The following is a 17,212-nucleotide window of genomic DNA, read 5'->3' on the forward strand; positions in this document are numbered from 1 at the left end:
AACAGAAGCTAACTGCTATTTGTCAAAGATTCTTTAAGTGTATATATGCTGTGATTGAAGTGTGACGATACAAACATACAAGTGCATACAATTTAATTAATTTGCTTATTCATGAATTCTTTTGGGGGGTGGCGGGGGAGTCATGCTATGCATGATGAAGTCTGAACTAATGAGTCTTGAGTCTTTTGTGGAAGAAGGAGAGTGACTCTGCTGTCCTGACATTCTCCAGTCCCTGTGACATCAGGGTCCGTACCTGACCTCTTTAAAATTGCCAGCCACCTCTTAAAAAACCCTCTGTCAACCCACAACAGTTAGAAAACTACAGACCCATCTCCAAACTTCCCTTTTTATCTAAAACCATTGTAAAGATTGTCCTGGACCAGCTCCTGAAGCTGTAAGAAGGACACTGAGTCTTTGACAAATTCTAATCTGGTTTTCGCCACAAACACAGCACAGAGACAACATTACTGAGAGTGTCTAATGACATTCTTGTGCATGCTGACAAAGGTGAAAGCATCCGTATTCTCCTTGATCTGACTGCAGCCTTTGACACTATCGATCATGCCATTTTACTGGACAGACTACAGAACTAGGTTGACATTTCTGGTACAAACTTAAACAGAGTCTTTAATGTCTGCATTGATAATCATGTTTCCTCTTCTGCTCCCCTGCTGTGTGGTGTCCCTCAGGGGTCGGTTCTTATGATTGGTTCTTTTAATCTGGACTTGAGTGTGAGAGTGTGTGAATGTGTTTGATTTGGGGGGGGGTTGACTCTTAGATGTTAGAACATGTATGGCACCTTTGTTTTCATTGTGTTTGTTTGTCTGTTGTTCTTGTTTTTCTTTTATATGTATAAACATGTCTGTGTGTATATATGTATATGTGACCGTGTGTGTGTGTGTGTGTATATTTATATATTTTGTTTCTTATTTTTGGGTGTGTGCTCTTTTTTTTGGCGCTGTTGTCTGGATTTATTTTGTTTTTGTTTGTTTTTTTGGTTTTTTTTTGAACATACAGTCAATAGTATATTGTTTGTTAATAGGGAATACACTTGAATGTCTGTATGTTCTATTTTATTTTCTTCTATTATTCTGATTTTCATTTTTTTGCTATATGTTGACATGAAAAATGAATAAAAAATTGTTAACAAAAAATATAGAATATAACCTGAATACATTAAGATGAAATAAGAAAGAGATTCAACACAGAAACAAAGAACAGGACGTGTTTCCTTCCTCACTCTGAGGTTTATAACAATCTCAACTAACTAAATGAACTTGACTTCATATCAAACTGACCTTAAAAACATTTTGTTTTTGTGTTTTATTCTTTTAATCAGTTAAATCAAACCACAACACCAACTTCCTCCTGCTGTTTCCAGTAAACTGTGAACTGAAGCTGTTGTTGTTTCTCACTTTAGTGATGGTGGAGTGACCCGTCAGAACAACGTGTTTGTGGTCGTCCAGTTTAAATTTGATCTGTTGTTTTTCACAGCAGAGGTGTTAAAAATAAGAAAAAAAACTGTTGCTGACATTCATGAACTCCATAATCAATCATATTATAACCCTGCATGACAGATAATGTGTGTTCATATTGTTCTTCTGTTGCAGAGAATGATCCAGCTGTGGTTTACTCTGCAGTGAGACCAGCAGAAGACGTCAGTTATGGACAAGTCGTCTTCAAAGACAAGAAGACAAACAGGACCAGAGGTACAGCTGATCTGGTTTGTCTCTGCCATGAATGAACAATAGTATATTATGTCAGAGAAAGATTAGCGGACACATGATACAAATAAAAGTGCTCTAAAACACTTCAGGCATCACCGACTGAAATTATCCGAAAAGGGAATTGAAGCTTTTTACTTTATCGATACTTTATTGATGAGAGTGGTGGATATGAAGAGGATACTCCCTGTCTTAGGTCCTAGTCTGTTTTCTATCATCAATTCCTCACTCACATCAGGGTCCGTACCTGACCTCTTTAAAATTGCCAGCCACCTCTTAAAAAACCCTCTGTCAACCCACAACAGTTAGAAAACTACAGACCCATCTCTAAACTTCCCTTTTTATATAAAATCCTTGTAAAGATTGTCCTGGATCAGCTCCTGAAGCTGTAAGAAGGACACTGAGTCTTTGACAAATTCTAATCTGGTTTTCGCCAAAAACACAGCACAGAGACAACATTACTGAGAGTGTCTAATGACATTCTTATGCATGCTGACAAAGGTGAAAGCATCCGTATTCTCCTTGATCTGACTGCAGCCTTTGACACTATCGATCATGCCATTTTACTGGATAATTTACAGAACTGGGTTGACATTTCTGGTACAAACTTAAATTGGTTTCATTCCTATTTGACTAACAGAGTCTTTAATGTCTGCATTGATTATCATGTTCCCTTTTCCGCTCCCCTCTTCTGTGGTGTCCCTCAGGGGTCGGTTCTTGGTCCGGTTCTGTTCATCCTGGACATGCTTCCACTGGGTCATTTGTTCAGCCACTTCCCTGACATATCATATCGCTGTTATCCGGATGATACACAGATCTACTTTTCTGGGAAACCCAATAACCTGAATCAACCGTCCTCTCTCCATGAGCTCTTAGCTCCACCAAAGACTGGATGTCTCTTAATTTTCTCCACTTAAATCCAGATAAAACTGAAATCATTTTATTTGGCCCTGATAAATTTTTCACTGCAGTTGATCAGTTTATTGGACATCTGCGCACCAACATCAAACCCACTGTTAAGAATCTGTGTATCGTCTTTGACCAGCATATGACATTTGAGCTACATTTTACAAAACTTGTCCAGTTCTGTTTCCTGCAGCTACAAAATGTAGCAAAAATGTAAATATTCCCGTCCTCCTGAGATCTGGATCAAGTAATTCACAGCTTTATTTTCTCCCTTCTTGATTACTGTAACTCCCTCTGCATGTGTCTCAGTCAGGCTTCGTTAAACCGATTACACTTAGTCCAAAATGCAGATCTCCTCGTTCCTCATTCCACCTCGTCCTTTTATCCATTCCAGACTTGATCTGTAAAACTAAAGGTGACTGTGCCTTTGCTGTTTTAGCCCCAACATTGTGAAATAGTCTTCCCCATTCACTTGGATTCACTGAAGCATTGGACAGTTTTAAGTGGCTGCTCAAATCCCACCTCTACAGACAAGCCTTTTATAGATTTCCTTGTTTAGTTTTCTCATCTGCTGTGCCTCTTTTATTTATCTCTCTCTTTTTTTATTTTACCGTTTTACTCTCTTTGTTTGCATTTTTTGTGTGGTTATGCTCATCTATTTGTTGTTTGGAGAGCACTTTGGATCTCTGTGTCAAAAAGGTGCTATATAAATGAAGTTATACTTACTTACTTACTTACATTGGTTACAATCCAGCGTTCTGGATGCACTGCAGTGGTTTAGTCTCAGAGGCTGAGAGTCCAGCCAAGAGCAGTTACTGTAGTCCAGGAGGGACACGACAAGAGCTTGGACCAGAAGTTGTGTCACGTCTCTTGTGAGGAAAGACCAGATCCTGTAAATGTTGTGGAGGGCAAATCTGCAGGATCTGACGGCGATACCATGACATCCACTTCTTCACAGTTATAATTTGTCTAACTGACACAAGTAACTCAAACAGAACTTATAAAGAGAAATGTTACAAAGAAAAGTGTCTGATCCCTCACTGGCTTCCCACCAGCATATCAGCATTCTGATTTTCATTTTTTTGCTATATGTTGACATGAAAAATGAATTTAAAAAATTGTTAACAAAAAATATAGAATATAACCTGAATTCATTAAGATGAAATAAGAAAGAAATTCAACACAGAAACAAAGAACAGGACGTGTTTCCTTCCTCACTCTGAGGTTTATAACAATCTCAACTAACTAAATGAACTTGACTTCATATCAAACTGACCTTAAAAACATTTTGTTTTTGTGTTTTATTCTTTTAATCAGTTAAATCAAACCACAACACCAACTTCCTCCTGCTGTTTCCAGTAAACTGTGAACTGAAGCTGTTGTTGTTTCTCACTTTAGTGATGGTGGAGTGACCCGTCAGAACAACGTGTTTGTGGTCGTCCAGTTTAAATTTGATCTGTTGTTTTTCACAGCAGAGGTGTTAAAAAGAAGAAAAAAAACTGTTGCTGACATTCATGAACTCCATAATCAATCATATTATAACCCTGCATGACAGATAATGTGTGTTCATATTGTTCTTCTGTTGCAGAGAATGATCCAGCTGTGGTTTACTCTGCAGTGAGACCAGCAGAAGACCTCAGTTATGGACAAATCGTCTTCAAAGACAAGAAGACAAACAGGACCAGAGGTACAGCTGATCTGGTTTGTCTCATGAATGAACAATAGTATATTATGTCAGAGAAAGATTAGCGGACACATGATACAAACAAAAGTGCTCTAAAACACGTCAGGCATCACCGACTGAAATTATCCGAAAAGGGAATTAAAACTTTTTACTTTATCGATACTTTATTGATGAGAGCGGTGGACATGAAGAGGAGACGGATCAGCAGACGAGGAATATGTTGTTTCTGAACTCTGATGATATTGTAGGTTTTTTCCACTCTGCATATCAAATCACACGACCGACTTCCTCCTGCTGGTTCCAGTGAAGCTGGTGATGTTTCTCTCGACTGATGGTGAAGCTTTGTGCCTTGTGGTTAATGCATCACTTATTTTAGTCGAAGCGAGCAGCTCTGTGGTCATCACAGTTAACTTCCTGTTCCACACAGAGAGAAAACAACCTGCTGCCATTTATCAAATAATACAATATTAATAAAATAAATATAATCCTACATGAAAAATGATTATTTCTACAGCAGAGAGATTGATATTGTTCTTGTGTTGTAGTTTTAACACTGGCAGTAAATACAGCAGCAGCTCTGTGTCAGTGGTCGTACATGCCGTCATGTAATGAGGATGTGTTGTTGTGTTGCAGAGAATGATCCAGCTGTGGTTTACTCTGCAGTGAGACCAGCAGAAGACCTCAGTTATGGACAAGTCGTCTTCAAAGACAAGAAGACAAACAGGACCAGAGGTACAGCTGATCTGTATTCATGAACCAGCTTTGGACTTTCTGGCTCCAGTCTTTGAACATAACTAATCTGCTATCAGCTAATATTAGCATGCTAATTTCCACTGTTGATATTATCAGATTTGACACTTTAATAGAAGACTTTATATTACATCTCAAAAGAATATAAAGCATTACAAAACATGATGATATAACTAAATTAGCAACAACAGTCAGTAGCTTCATCACACAGGTTTCTACATGACTGCAGATCCAAACAAATTAAAGTTACGCCCTGTGGTGCATCTTGGTGGGATCAGTCCAGTGCTGAATGTATCAGTCTGTTCAGTCTGCTGGCTGCCCCAGCACACAACAGCATACAGGATAGCACTGGCCACCACAGACTCATAAAACATCCTGAGCATATTACGGCAGATGAACCTCAGGAACCTCAGCCTACAAGGAAAATAGAGACTCTGTCCCTTCCTGTAGAGGGTGTTGGTGTTCTTTACCCAGTCCAGTTCATTAACAATGTGGACCCCCAGATATTTATAATCCAATACATACACACTGACCCCCTGGATGGAAACAGGGGTCAACAGCACCTTGTTCCTCCTCAGGTCCACAACCAGTCCTGGGTCTTTGTCACGTTGAGCTGTAGATGGTTCAGCTCACACCATGTGACAAAGTTGTCCTGTAGTCCTGTACTCATCCTCACTGATGCATCCAACAATTGCTGAGTCATCAGAGAGCTTCAGGAGATGACAGGTCTCTGAGCAGTAGTTGAGGTCTGTGGTGTAGAGGGTGAAGATGAAGGGAGAGGGGACAGTCCAGAGTTGCTGACCACTCTGATACACAGTGTTGTGCTGTGGTCTGCCAGTCAGATAGTCACCAAGCCAGGTCACAAGGGGGGAATCCACCTGCATCGCTGTCAACTTCTCACCCAGTAGATGCCAAAAAACATGACACTCGCCGGCTCGTCCACGTGGGCGTAGACACCGTTGAACAGGTAGATGATGTAGATGATGGTAGATGATAGGCAACTGTAGGGGGTCCAAGAGTGGTTTGACCTGCTCCAAGACGAGTCTCTCTAGGGTCATGATGTGGGAGCTCAGTGCCACAGGTCAGTAGTCCTTGGAGCCACAGGGACGAGTCGTCTCCAACACAGGGACAAAGCAGGACGTCTTCCACATCACAGGGACCCTCTGTAGACTCAGACTCATGCTGGGGACATGGTGAAGTATTCCACATAGCATAGCTTGACTGAGTGGAGTCTCACAAGCTGTCTTCTAACATGGTCAACTGTGATGCTCAGTGTAGAGGTGACAGGTAGGGAGGGTGGAGGTGTAGAGTCAGTTGTTGTAGTGTGTAGTGAGTCTGGAGACCAGGGGAGGAGGTGTGGGGAGGGTGGTAGTTGGCAGACAGCAGTAGGCCCGGTCCACACTGCCTTCAACCCCTCTATTGCAAGCTGACCTGAATCCAGTGATGGTCCTCATTCCCCTCCAGACCTCTCATGTTGTTCTGCTGAAGTTTCTGCTCCAGGTTCCTCATGTAGGTTTCTTTAGCCTCCCTGATCTTCACCTTTAGATGTCCCTGTGTTGTTCTCCCCTCCTCCCTGTTGCCAGCTCTGAAAGCCATGTTATTTTCACTTAAGATTAGAGTTTATATTCTCTCCTCTCCATCATCATGTGACGACCCCTCACAGTTATCTGGTGACCCTCTGGAGGGGCTCCACCCCGAGGGTGGAGGATTAACTTGTGTCTTCTTCCTGTAAACTAAATGTCACGTGTGCTTCTGTCAGCTGAACCAACCAGTGTCAACCAATCATATCGTGTCATCCAGCCGCCAATCAATCTGAGCGAGCGGCACAGAGCGAAGACTTCCTGTCAGAGAGACGCAGCCCAGTGAACAACTGGAGGGTATTTATGAGAAAGAGGAACCTGGACGAGCACAAAGCTGCTATCTGCCATTAAAACCAGTCGACACGTTTCACCACAAGGACAAACACGTCACTGTCAGCTCGAGCAGAGAGTGGAGAGAAACCTCACAGCTTCAGGTCACTTTACTGGACTCAAGAGGAAGCTGTGGTTTATGTTCAGCATAAAAAACTACAACATGAATAATCTTCAGATTAAAGGTCAGTCTGAGAAGCAGAAAATGCTCCGAGAATAACCTCTGTCATGTTGTTCTGCTGAAGTCTCTGCTCCAGCTTCCTCCTGTAGGTTTCTTTAGCCTCCCTGATCTTCACCTTTAGGTGTCCCTGTATTGTTCTCACCTCCTTCCTGTCATTGAAGATGGCTTTGAGGCCCTTTGTTACCCATGGCTTGTTTTTTGGGTAACAATGTACAGTCTCAGCTGGGACAGTGGAGTCTACACACATGTTGATATAGTCCATGATGCACTCTGTGAGCCCGCCGTCCTCTCATAAGCTCATAAGATTCCTCCATCCATCTCCTCACTGTCCTTGTGGTCGCAGGCTGGCTCTTCACCAGAGGAACATAACAGGGGTTGAGGTGCACCAGGTTGTGGTCTGATCTACCCAGTGGGGGGAGGGGAGAGGAGCTGTATACATCCTTTACATTAGCATCCAGCAAGTCCAGGGTCCTCTCCTCTCTGGTAGGACAGCTCACATACTGTGAGGAGCTGGGCAGTGCTGTCTCCATGGTGACATGGTAGAGGTCACCTGAGATAGCAACGAATGCACTCAGGTGTTGAGTCTGTAACCTGGACGTGATGGAGTGGATGAATGAAAGAAGGACTCTCTCAGCAACAACTAAAGACCAAAACTCTCTCCACCGGCATGTTTGGAGAGGGAATGGCTTTAGTGAGAGCAAAAACAAAATGATTCAAGATAATATATTATTAAATAAGAAGCTAAAAAGTAGGAAGCTTGAAAAACCAGTAGGAGCGACTTCAACAGGCTGTGTGCACAGTGGCGCACTACTAATACTATTAATACTATTAATACTATTAATACTATTAATACTGCTAATACTACTAACTACTTTAATGAGCTGACATCAGAGAATGAAGACCTTAAAATGTTACACCAATTCACCCATTAATAAAAGAGCCGGGGATGACAACAATAGTTGAAAACTAATCGATTAATTGATTAATCATTGAAGCTTTGTAAATCACAGTTTGTGATGCTACAGTAACTTCCTGTTTACACAGCTGATAGCTCTTGATTGGACATCGCTTCAGTTGTTTCCTAGCAACTTTATGTAGTGAATCAGTAGTTTGAGACTTCCAGCTCAGAAGTTTTTGTTTGTGGGCGAGTTTGAACCGTTTGTTTGTTTGTTTGTTTGTTTGTTTGTTTGTTTGTTTGTTTGTTTGTTTGTTTGTTTGTTCAGGGTTGAAGTCAGAGCCGGAGGTCCTCTACTCATCACTGAAGTAACCTTCACACCAGACCAACCAGTGGTGTCCAGCCGGCCTGTGATTGGTCCTCAGAGACGTCACACCTCAGCACTGTCACCTGCTTCACTTCTTATTTTATATGTTGAAGCTAAATGAGACTTTTGCAGCTACAGAGAGACGGACAGGTCAGATTTAGAGCATGTTTTTAGAGTTTACAAGTGAAAAAAATAAATGTAAAGATTGAGATGAATTGTTTAAACGTTTGTTCCCAGCACTTGTTTCATTCACATGTTTGTGTTGAACAGAGCCTCCACCTGTTTAGTGTCATATCTGACTTGTTATTTAAACTGTATTTATGTTTATTGGACTGTGTTCTTGTTGTGGCAGCTGTGACTTATTATTTCTCTGCAGCATCAATAAACTTTGCTCTCACTTCTTATTTTCCTGGTGTGCTTCTGTCGGTTCAGCTCAGCTGTCAGATGGAAAACTGGGCCTGTTCTGGTTTGGTTGTGGCTAACCGACACACACTCGCTTCAGAGCAGATAAAGAACAAACTAAACCGCAACCGCAGACTATAAAGAGCCCGAGCATCGTTCAGTCTCTCACACAGTCTGAGTTTGAAGGGTTTTGATTGTTCAGTCGGTGAACCACTGAGAAGATTCAGGCTGTAAAGTTTCTGCATCATTATGTAGTAAATAACTGGGTCGACTGGCTTCATTCAGAGAGAAGCTTCAAGTTGTTTCAACAGTCAGATGAACATGAGATCACAGAAACACTCAGACTTCAAGAGAAGTGGATCTCAGGTCAAGATGAAGCTGCACTGCTGATTTATTTCAGTCGTCTGACTCAGAGAATAAAAGTCTTTCTGTCAGTTGCTCAAAACTACAGTGGACAATATGAGCAGATATACAGAATGTTGTTCTATGAGACCAAACATGTCGAGTGTTACAACTCTGACTCGTTATTTCACCTGGAGATGTGACGAGATGGAAAGAAGGAAACTGTTTCAGAGAAATGAGACGTCCTTTCATCCAAACTGCCATCTGATGACTGCAGCTTGGATAAAGACGGATCAACACCAGGTCAACACAGTCACTTCCTTCATCTCTGTAATCTTTGTCTCCACCCTCCAGCTTGTGATCCGACGGTGCTGCCACCTGCTGGTGTTCTGTCTGTCCTGCATCTCCACTGTCCTCACAGTCTTTATGGACTCAGGTCCACAGGTCGCACTGAGTCTCGGCCTCACAGAGACCTGTGGTTCTGGTTCCTTCTGCATTATTTCAACACGTTTCCTTTTTAAAGAAATACACTAAGTACAGCTCCACATCAAGAGACCAGAACTGTCTCTTTAAACCAGTTTGTTTCAGTTTCCATCTCGTCACCTTTTACTAAATACATCTTTCACATGTCAGTGAGTTGTTAGTTGTTAACTTCAACAGTTTGAGGCTCAAAGGATTCAAATCCTTCAACATTTCACAATAAAAGCAGAAACAGATGTTCTGTATCAGAGTTGGTTTTCTCTCCTCTCCGTCATCATGTGACGACCCCTCACAGTTATCTGGTGACCCTCTGGAGGGGCTCCACCCCGAGGGTGGAGGATTAACTTGTGTCTTCTTCCTGTCAACTAAATGTCACGTGTGCTTCTGTCAGCTGAACCAACCAGTGTCAACCAATCACATCGTGTCATCCAGCCGCCAATCAATCTGAGCGAGCGGCACAGAGCGAAGACTTCCTGTCAGAGAGACGCAGCCGAGTGAACAACTGGAGGGTATTTATGAGAAAGAGGAACCTGGACGACCACAAAGCTGCTATCTGCCATTAAAACCAGTCGACACGTTTCACCACAAGGACAAACACGTCACTGTCAGCTCGAGCAGAGAGTGGAGAGAAACCTCACAGCTTCAGGTCACTTTACTGGACTCAAGAGGAAGCTGTGGTTTATGTTCAGCATAAAAAACTACAACATGAATAATCTTCAGATTAAAGGTCAGTCTGAGAAGCAGAAAATGCTCCGAGCATCTAAAACCATGAACACTGTTCTGTTGTTGGACTTAAAGGAAGTCTTTGCTCTGCTCATCAGTTCTGATGTGCAGTGTTACATAAACAGGGTGTGTCAACACACAGCTGAAGGGAACACACTGCATGATACTGAAGGATAAAGTCTGTTTAATGTGCAGCTCAACATTTCAGATACAGCAGGTCCAAAAGTCTCAGACCACATTGAAAACCTGGAATACTGTCACATAAACCTGGAAACAGTCACAAAGTTTGAGGATCCAGAAAGTAAATCAAAGCGTCAGAAGTCAAAGAGGATCGTTGTCAGAGTCCGATCAGGACCGAAGGTCTCTAAAGAAACACTTTACAGAAAGTGGATCAGCTGGACACCATCAGAACATCAACACATCAAGCTGAGTTCACTGAGAGACAGAACAGCAACTTCATCACAGAGACAGAACCGACTCAGTGAACAACACAAGAGTCCAATCAGCAGTCGACCCGTCCAACTAGAAGGTGAGCGGCTCCACAGGAAGAGTTCTGGTGGGAACGCCACAGAGACGAGCCAATCAGAGGTGGAGGAGGGCGGGTCTCACAAGAAGAAGCAGCAGGATCCACAAGAACAGAACCGAGAAGGTGAGCGGCTCCACAGGAAGAGTTCTGGTGGGAACGCCACAGAGACGAGCCAATCAGAGGTGGAGGAGGGCGGGTCTCACGAGAAGAAGCAGCAGGATCCACAAGAACAGAACCGAGAAGGTGAGCAGCTCCACAGGAAGAGTTCTGGCTCCTACGAAGGAAACGTGACTGAAGAAGAAGGAGAACACGTTGGATCAACTCAGAGGTGATGCTCTGTGGTGACAGCAGCCATGACATCATCGAACTCATCAGCCAATCCCTGCTCAGCCTGGGTGGGAGGAGCCATCTCCATGGAGACGGGCAGGTAATTTCCTGCAGAAGGAGAGAGTGACATCATTTATCAACATCTGATTGATTGATTGATTGATTGATTGATTGATTGATTGACTGATTGTGACATAGCCCCTAACTGCTGCTCATGATTCTTAATGGCTATAGTGACTAGCTGCTCTTAGCATGTAGCTTTGCCTTACTCTGCCTCTGATTGGTTGGTTTTGTTGGTTACGTTCTCTGTGTTTGACTCAGACTCACAGCAGCTCTTTGTCTGTTTTCAGGGTTTTGAGCTGTAGTCTTGCAGGTAAACACAGCGACCTCCTCAGCCTCTCTTCTGGACTTCTGCTGGTTCTGTCTGAGTCGCTCGTCCTCTGGAGCCGCTCTTCACTGTCAGAGTGTCTCTGGGCTCATTAGTAGAGCCGACAGGCCGGTTGGCAGAGAAGCAGCTGCTGCATAAACTACAGCTCAGAAACTGCAACTAACAAACATCATGACGGATCCTGTGAGTCACAGTTTGAGTCAAACATAGAGAACGCAACCAACAAAGCAACCAATCAGAGGAGGAGTATGGCGGGGCTTCTGAAACGTTGAGTAGCTAGCTAGTTAGCATGCTAGCTTCAGTAGACATCTCTGTAACACAGAACAGAGACGTCTTTGACAGAACGTCAACACTGTTGTTTCTTCTCACTCTGGTCAAATCTCAGCCTGCAGAAGTGAACTGCAGCACACGGCTGAGACAAATAATGACACACAACTTATGTTGAAGTCTGTTTTTGTGTCTGAATGTGTCTGAATGTGTCTGAATGTGTCTCACCTTTAGGCTTCCTGTTGGTGAGTCGTCTCACCTCTAGAACCAGAAGAACCAGTGGAACCAGAGAGAAAAGAAAGATCAGAATAGCGAGAACCATCGACCACACAGGGACAAGAGGAGGAGCTGGAGGAGAAGATGGTGAAGCAGAGGAGGTTGGAGGAGAAGTCGTCGCAGCAGGTTTCTCTAAAATGAACAAAGATTGTCATCAACAACACAGAAATCAAATGAATTCATTGAGTCATTTCACTGCAGAGAGAAACCAGATCAAACTAAGAAAGTGAACTTTCTCCTGTCTGGTCTGTTCCTCTTGTTCTATGTCAGCCTGAGACCCACAAACTTTATATAGAGGAGAAGAAATCAAATGATGGTTCAATATTAGACTTTAACAAGGTGTCCAGGTTTTCCAGCTGTGGTATTAAAGACAAAACTACTTTAAAACATGAAGACACACAGTGTTTTAACATATCTACTACGTACTAAAGTTGTTAAGTTGCTGCTAACATCGGCAGGTTAAAGTCTGATTTCACAGCATCAAACTCAGCTTGATGGATCCTCTGACTCACACAACCAGTCTCACTGTCCTGTCCTGTACTCAGCAACACTTCATCACAACAATCTCTCTGGAGAAACATTTGGCACATGGACCTGATTTATCATCTCTACATGTTGAACATAATCTCAGACTGACAGATGAACAACATGTTGAGGAGGCAGACTCAGTGCTCCACCCAGTGTTGTTGCCTCCTGAAGGTCACCTGTCTGTCTTCTGGTCTTTGTCTCTCTCAGGCTCAGCCAAAGTGAAAAGGTGAAAGACAGACTCAGTGTTCAGACCTGGTGGAGTTACAACAGCCTCATCTTACCAGTGACAGTGATGGTGATGCTGCTACTGGCTGCTCCGCCTGTGGACTCACACCAGTAAACTCCACTGTCAGATGTGAGGATGTAGCTGATGTTACAGGAAGAACCATTTTTTCTTCCCCAGCCAGCTTCACACTTTGTCCCGGTGTCTTTGCTCGTGTTCCTCGTCACCGTCCATCCATCAGAGCTGTCGTCCTCCTCACACCTCAGAGAGACAAACTCTCCTTCAAACATCTGAGTTCTGTTAGGACTGATGTTCAGAGAGGCTGGAGGACGAGACAGAGAGATGTGGTTACAGATGATAATGGTCAGTTTGGACAGAAGTGTCTCTTCTTCCTCTTCCAGTCTCTGTAGACCTTGTTGACCTGCACTGATCTCCTCTGTGTTTCAGGCTCTGAGTCTCCTCATGTTTTAAATGTAACTCTCAGAGTTCAGGTGTCAAACACACAGCAGATCTGACTTCATGTGTCTCACATGTCAATATTGTTTCTGCACTTTCTCTGTCAGCTGCTGCATCGTGCTGCATCGTGTGCAGTCCTGCTTTCACAATGACATTTTTATAGCAGCACATTTATCTTTAGCGTCCAGTCTGTGGACATCCAGACAGTCTTCACTCTTTTATTGTATGTGCAAACTGTTTCCCTCCATAAACAGTCCTGAACACTAACTGTTCTATCAGGGACTAAATAACTCTTCATCAGTCACACAGGAAGTGTTCTCACCTTGGTGTGTGCAGCCGCTCAGCAGTGACGTCACAACTAAAGACAAAAGACACTCCGGTTGGTTTGAGAGGAAACACAGAGGAGGACAGTCGTATCAGAGAAACATCATCAGCTCCTGTTGTTTTTAAAGCAACACTGTGAAAAGTGACGTCCTGTCAGAGTAACATGGACACTGACGTCTGTTCATGTTCCAGAAAACAAAGTGTGTGTTTCTTCCAGCTGATGTTTGAGTACTTACAGAGCAGACGCAGCAGACATGTTTCCTCCATCCTGACACCGACTCATATGACATCTACACTTCATCACTTCATGGTCACATCAGTCAGACCCTCCTCCTTCCTCTCTGACTGACTCTCACCCTGCTGTGGTTTCCTCCCCACTGACTGCAGCTCAACTGCAGATAGATTCCATTTTAAAAGCAGACTGATCGCACAACAAACTGCAGCAACTTGCTGATTTCAAATGTGCAAAGACACATTTTCTCACCGGGACATTTTTGTGCTTGTTTCTATTTCACACTATCCATCACGTCCACCAGAGGGCAGAGCTGTCAAGGCTTCACCCACAAGATCCTGCAACCATGAACCAGCAGACCAGGTGAGTCCTTCACTTCAGGTGATACAGTCATTAAATCTCTCTTCAGTCCTGTGTGATGTCATGTGTCTCCTCACAGAGCAGATTATAATCTCAGTCCAGCTGCTCCAGAGATTAAACTACCTGCTGTGGATTCAGTCCAACACCAGGTGCAAGAAACAACAATCAGAGAGTAGAATCAGAATGAAGTCATGATTCATACTGTGAACACACGAGACTCTAGAAAGCAGCAGCCGCACACTGTGTGTCCTTTCAGAGGGGAAACAAGATGGAGATGTTGTATGAAAGAACACAACTCAAACACATCAGATTACCAGTGTGTTGCTGACAACTTCCAACAGTGACTAATTCAGAGAAGGACCCAGAGATGAGCTCATCTGAAATGGCTCAGGTTGGCAGTATTCTACAGGATGTCCAGGCAGATGTTTCGGTGGTAAAAGCCTCGCAGACAAAAACAGAGACCGACACCAGACACCAACAAGCTGGAACAAGTGGATGCTCACATAATGGACCTGGAGTTGGAGAATGTGCTGGTTGATAAAGATAAAAAGAGAGCCCGACAATGTGAGGAGCTTCAGAAGACAAGTAAATTATTTGGAAAGGCTGCAGGATCTCTTTCTTTCCTGACCTGACAGAGAAGTGGTGGAGAAGAGGAGGAGGTGTTCCGATGTCAGGAAGAAGCTCCATGACCTCGACATCAGATTCTCGCTGGCTTATCCTGCAACTCTCTGCGTCACATGGAGGAGAGAGAGAAAGAGCTTTGAAGGCCGATGGAGCTCTTTACTGAAAAGCCACAAAAAATATGGTTTGTTAATTGTGGTTATTTTGTCATGAACAGGTGCATCTGACAGGTCCGACACCAGCAGCTACTGTTTGGACATGACCAACGATAAACCTTCCCCTGTTTTTTCCCTGTGCTGATTAGAGCAAACAACTGGAGCTCTGCAACAGTCAACATCAGGAGTTATGCAGCCAATGGAACTGAGACTACAGATGAAGTTGTGAGAGCATAAGGATGGTACCCTGCATGTAGATCGGTTTATCCTTCATTCATTTAATTTGTCCTTTTTTGACCTATACTGAACTTTCAAGTGTACAAAACTGCCCCAGGTGTTAGGCAAAGTATTTGGTTAATACTGCAGATATGAAAGTCATATAAAAGTAGGACATTTGTGAGGTTTGCAGGGATGAACACTGGCAGCACCTCACAGACCAGAAGTTGAAGGGAGGGTCTAATACTCACTGTTTGGTTGTGGGTGTGTCACAGTTCTTATGTTGTCTCCTGAGTTCCGCAGTACAGTATGCTGGGTGCAAAACTAGAAGTCACCATTTCAAAAAAAAAAAAAAGTCCCCACAAACTAGCAGCTACCAAAACTGTTGATGCTGACACACAACACTGAAACCAACAGTGTTCTTCTGCTGGCGCTTGCTCGGCACTCCACATGCGTCCAGTTTGGACCAGGCCCTGATGTTCCTGACAGACTGATCTGATGAGTCTCTCAGCTGTCACACAAGCCTCGTCTTCTCCCGTCTGTAGTCACAGGTGATCGACTTCAGAGGCAGCTGAAGTGTGTTTCTCAGAACAGGCCTATGCTGGAGAGGCTCAGAGGTAGGCCCAGCCATTTACAGATCTAATTACTGACTTTAGTGTCCATCCTCAGAACTGTGGACTTGGTGATTTCTCACATTTTTGAGGGGCCACATCAGATGGTTGTATAGACTGAACTGGTAGCACCAGACCTTGAACTTTACTGGGAGACACCTTCTATCGATCCTTTCCAGGCCTTCGGAGAGCTGTTTCATGATGGAGGCAGCCATGCACATGTCAGACAGATTGACTTCACACAGTTTCCCAAGACTTCGGACAGGTTGTTCCACCAGTAACAGGATCCTTTCTCAGTCCCAGCTCCCTAAGGCCTGCAGTCATTGGCCTGAAGATGATCTGACTCCTCGGACCAGCTGTCTCCTGTCTCTCTGGGTGACTTTGAAGGCTGCTGTGTAAAGGATGGGAGAGATTGAGCTGTACCTTTCTCAAGCTGTCGACCCGTTGTATCCTCCTGTGTTGAGCAGATGTGGAAACTGCCAAAGCAGCTGGATACCAGGTTCTGGAATACAGGTTTGGATATTAAGCTGGTGGCGGACAGAGCAATACCCATTCTCTAGATCCAGCCAGACTACGTGAAGGTCTGATTCTTCATGGCCTCTGAATCTGTTCCCAGATCGTGGTTCAGTGTTACAGCCAGGGAGCCCTGGGACAACGGCAGCTGGTGTCTATATAATTGTTGTCCACGAGGCAGCTGGTCAGTTGTTTGGCCACCATCAATAGGGTGATGCCTCCGAACTGGCTGATGTTGTGGGAATCTTTCCAGCACCTTCAGCACCATGGGGCAGTTCCATAACAAAGTCACACACTCTAACACTTTGTGGTATGGCACGCATTCTTGCAACGTCACAACATTTATTTCCATCCAGAGTTACATTACACTGTGATCTTGTATTGATGATGGGAGAGTCGGGCTGCTAAGTAAATCCCAGTGTTCTCAGTGGGGTTCTGTGTTCTGTGTGTGACAGACCGATGACTCGTGGCATTGTTGTCTTTGAATATGTCCATTGATGGTAAAACCTGGTTAGTCAGTCTATTCAGGTAATCTACTGACCTGACCAACTGAATCAACCCCAGATCATAACACTGCCCACACAGGCTTGTACAGTGGGCACTAGGCAGGATAGGTGCATCTCTTCATCCTCTCTTCTGATCCTGATGGGCCCATCAGTCTGAAACAAGGTAAATCTGGACTCATCAAACCACAGGACCTTTCTCCATCACTTTAGAGTCCAATCTTTATGTTCCTCAGCACACTGATGCATTTCCTTCAAATTAGCCGCACTGATCAGTGGTTCTCTTAAGACTTCACTGCTGTTTAGTCCCAATCCCTTGAGT

At 43.8% G+C, this 17,212-nt stretch overlaps 2 protein-coding genes across 3 annotated transcripts in view; one reads left to right on the forward strand and one right to left on the reverse strand.

Moving 5' to 3' along the window:
- Nucleotides 1-8,821, forward strand: part of LOC119026715 (low affinity immunoglobulin gamma Fc region receptor III-like) — a 95,591-nt gene extending 86,770 nt beyond the window's left edge. For both annotated transcript variants that reach the window (XM_037111220.1, XM_037111221.1), the window contains 4 exons: nucleotides 1,611-1,709; nucleotides 4,219-4,317; nucleotides 4,948-5,046; nucleotides 8,379-8,821. In XM_037111220.1, coding sequence (XP_036967115.1) covers nucleotides 1,611-1,709; nucleotides 4,219-4,317; nucleotides 4,948-5,046; nucleotides 8,379-8,422 — 341 coding nt within the window. In that variant the 3' untranslated portion in view covers nucleotides 8,423-8,821. The remainder of the gene's footprint in view (nucleotides 1-1,610; nucleotides 1,710-4,218; nucleotides 4,318-4,947; nucleotides 5,047-8,378) is intronic.
- A 1,710-nt stretch (nucleotides 8,822-10,531) lies between these two features.
- The window catches only part of LOC119026724 (Fc receptor-like protein 5), an 83,013-nt gene continuing 76,332 nt past the window's right edge, over nucleotides 10,532-17,212 (reverse strand). Inside the window, exons 5-6 of the mRNA XM_037111237.1 lie at nucleotides 12,101-12,280; nucleotides 10,532-11,325 (exon numbers count right to left, since the gene is read on the reverse strand). Coding sequence (XP_036967132.1) covers nucleotides 11,213-11,325; nucleotides 12,101-12,280 — 293 coding nt within the window. The 3' untranslated portion in view covers nucleotides 10,532-11,212. The remainder of the gene's footprint in view (nucleotides 11,326-12,100; nucleotides 12,281-17,212) is intronic.

Source organism: Acanthopagrus latus, chromosome 10 (assembly GCF_904848185.1).
Source record: "Acanthopagrus latus isolate v.2019 chromosome 10, fAcaLat1.1, whole genome shotgun sequence".
NCBI lineage: Eukaryota > Metazoa > Chordata > Actinopteri > Spariformes > Sparidae > Acanthopagrus > Acanthopagrus latus.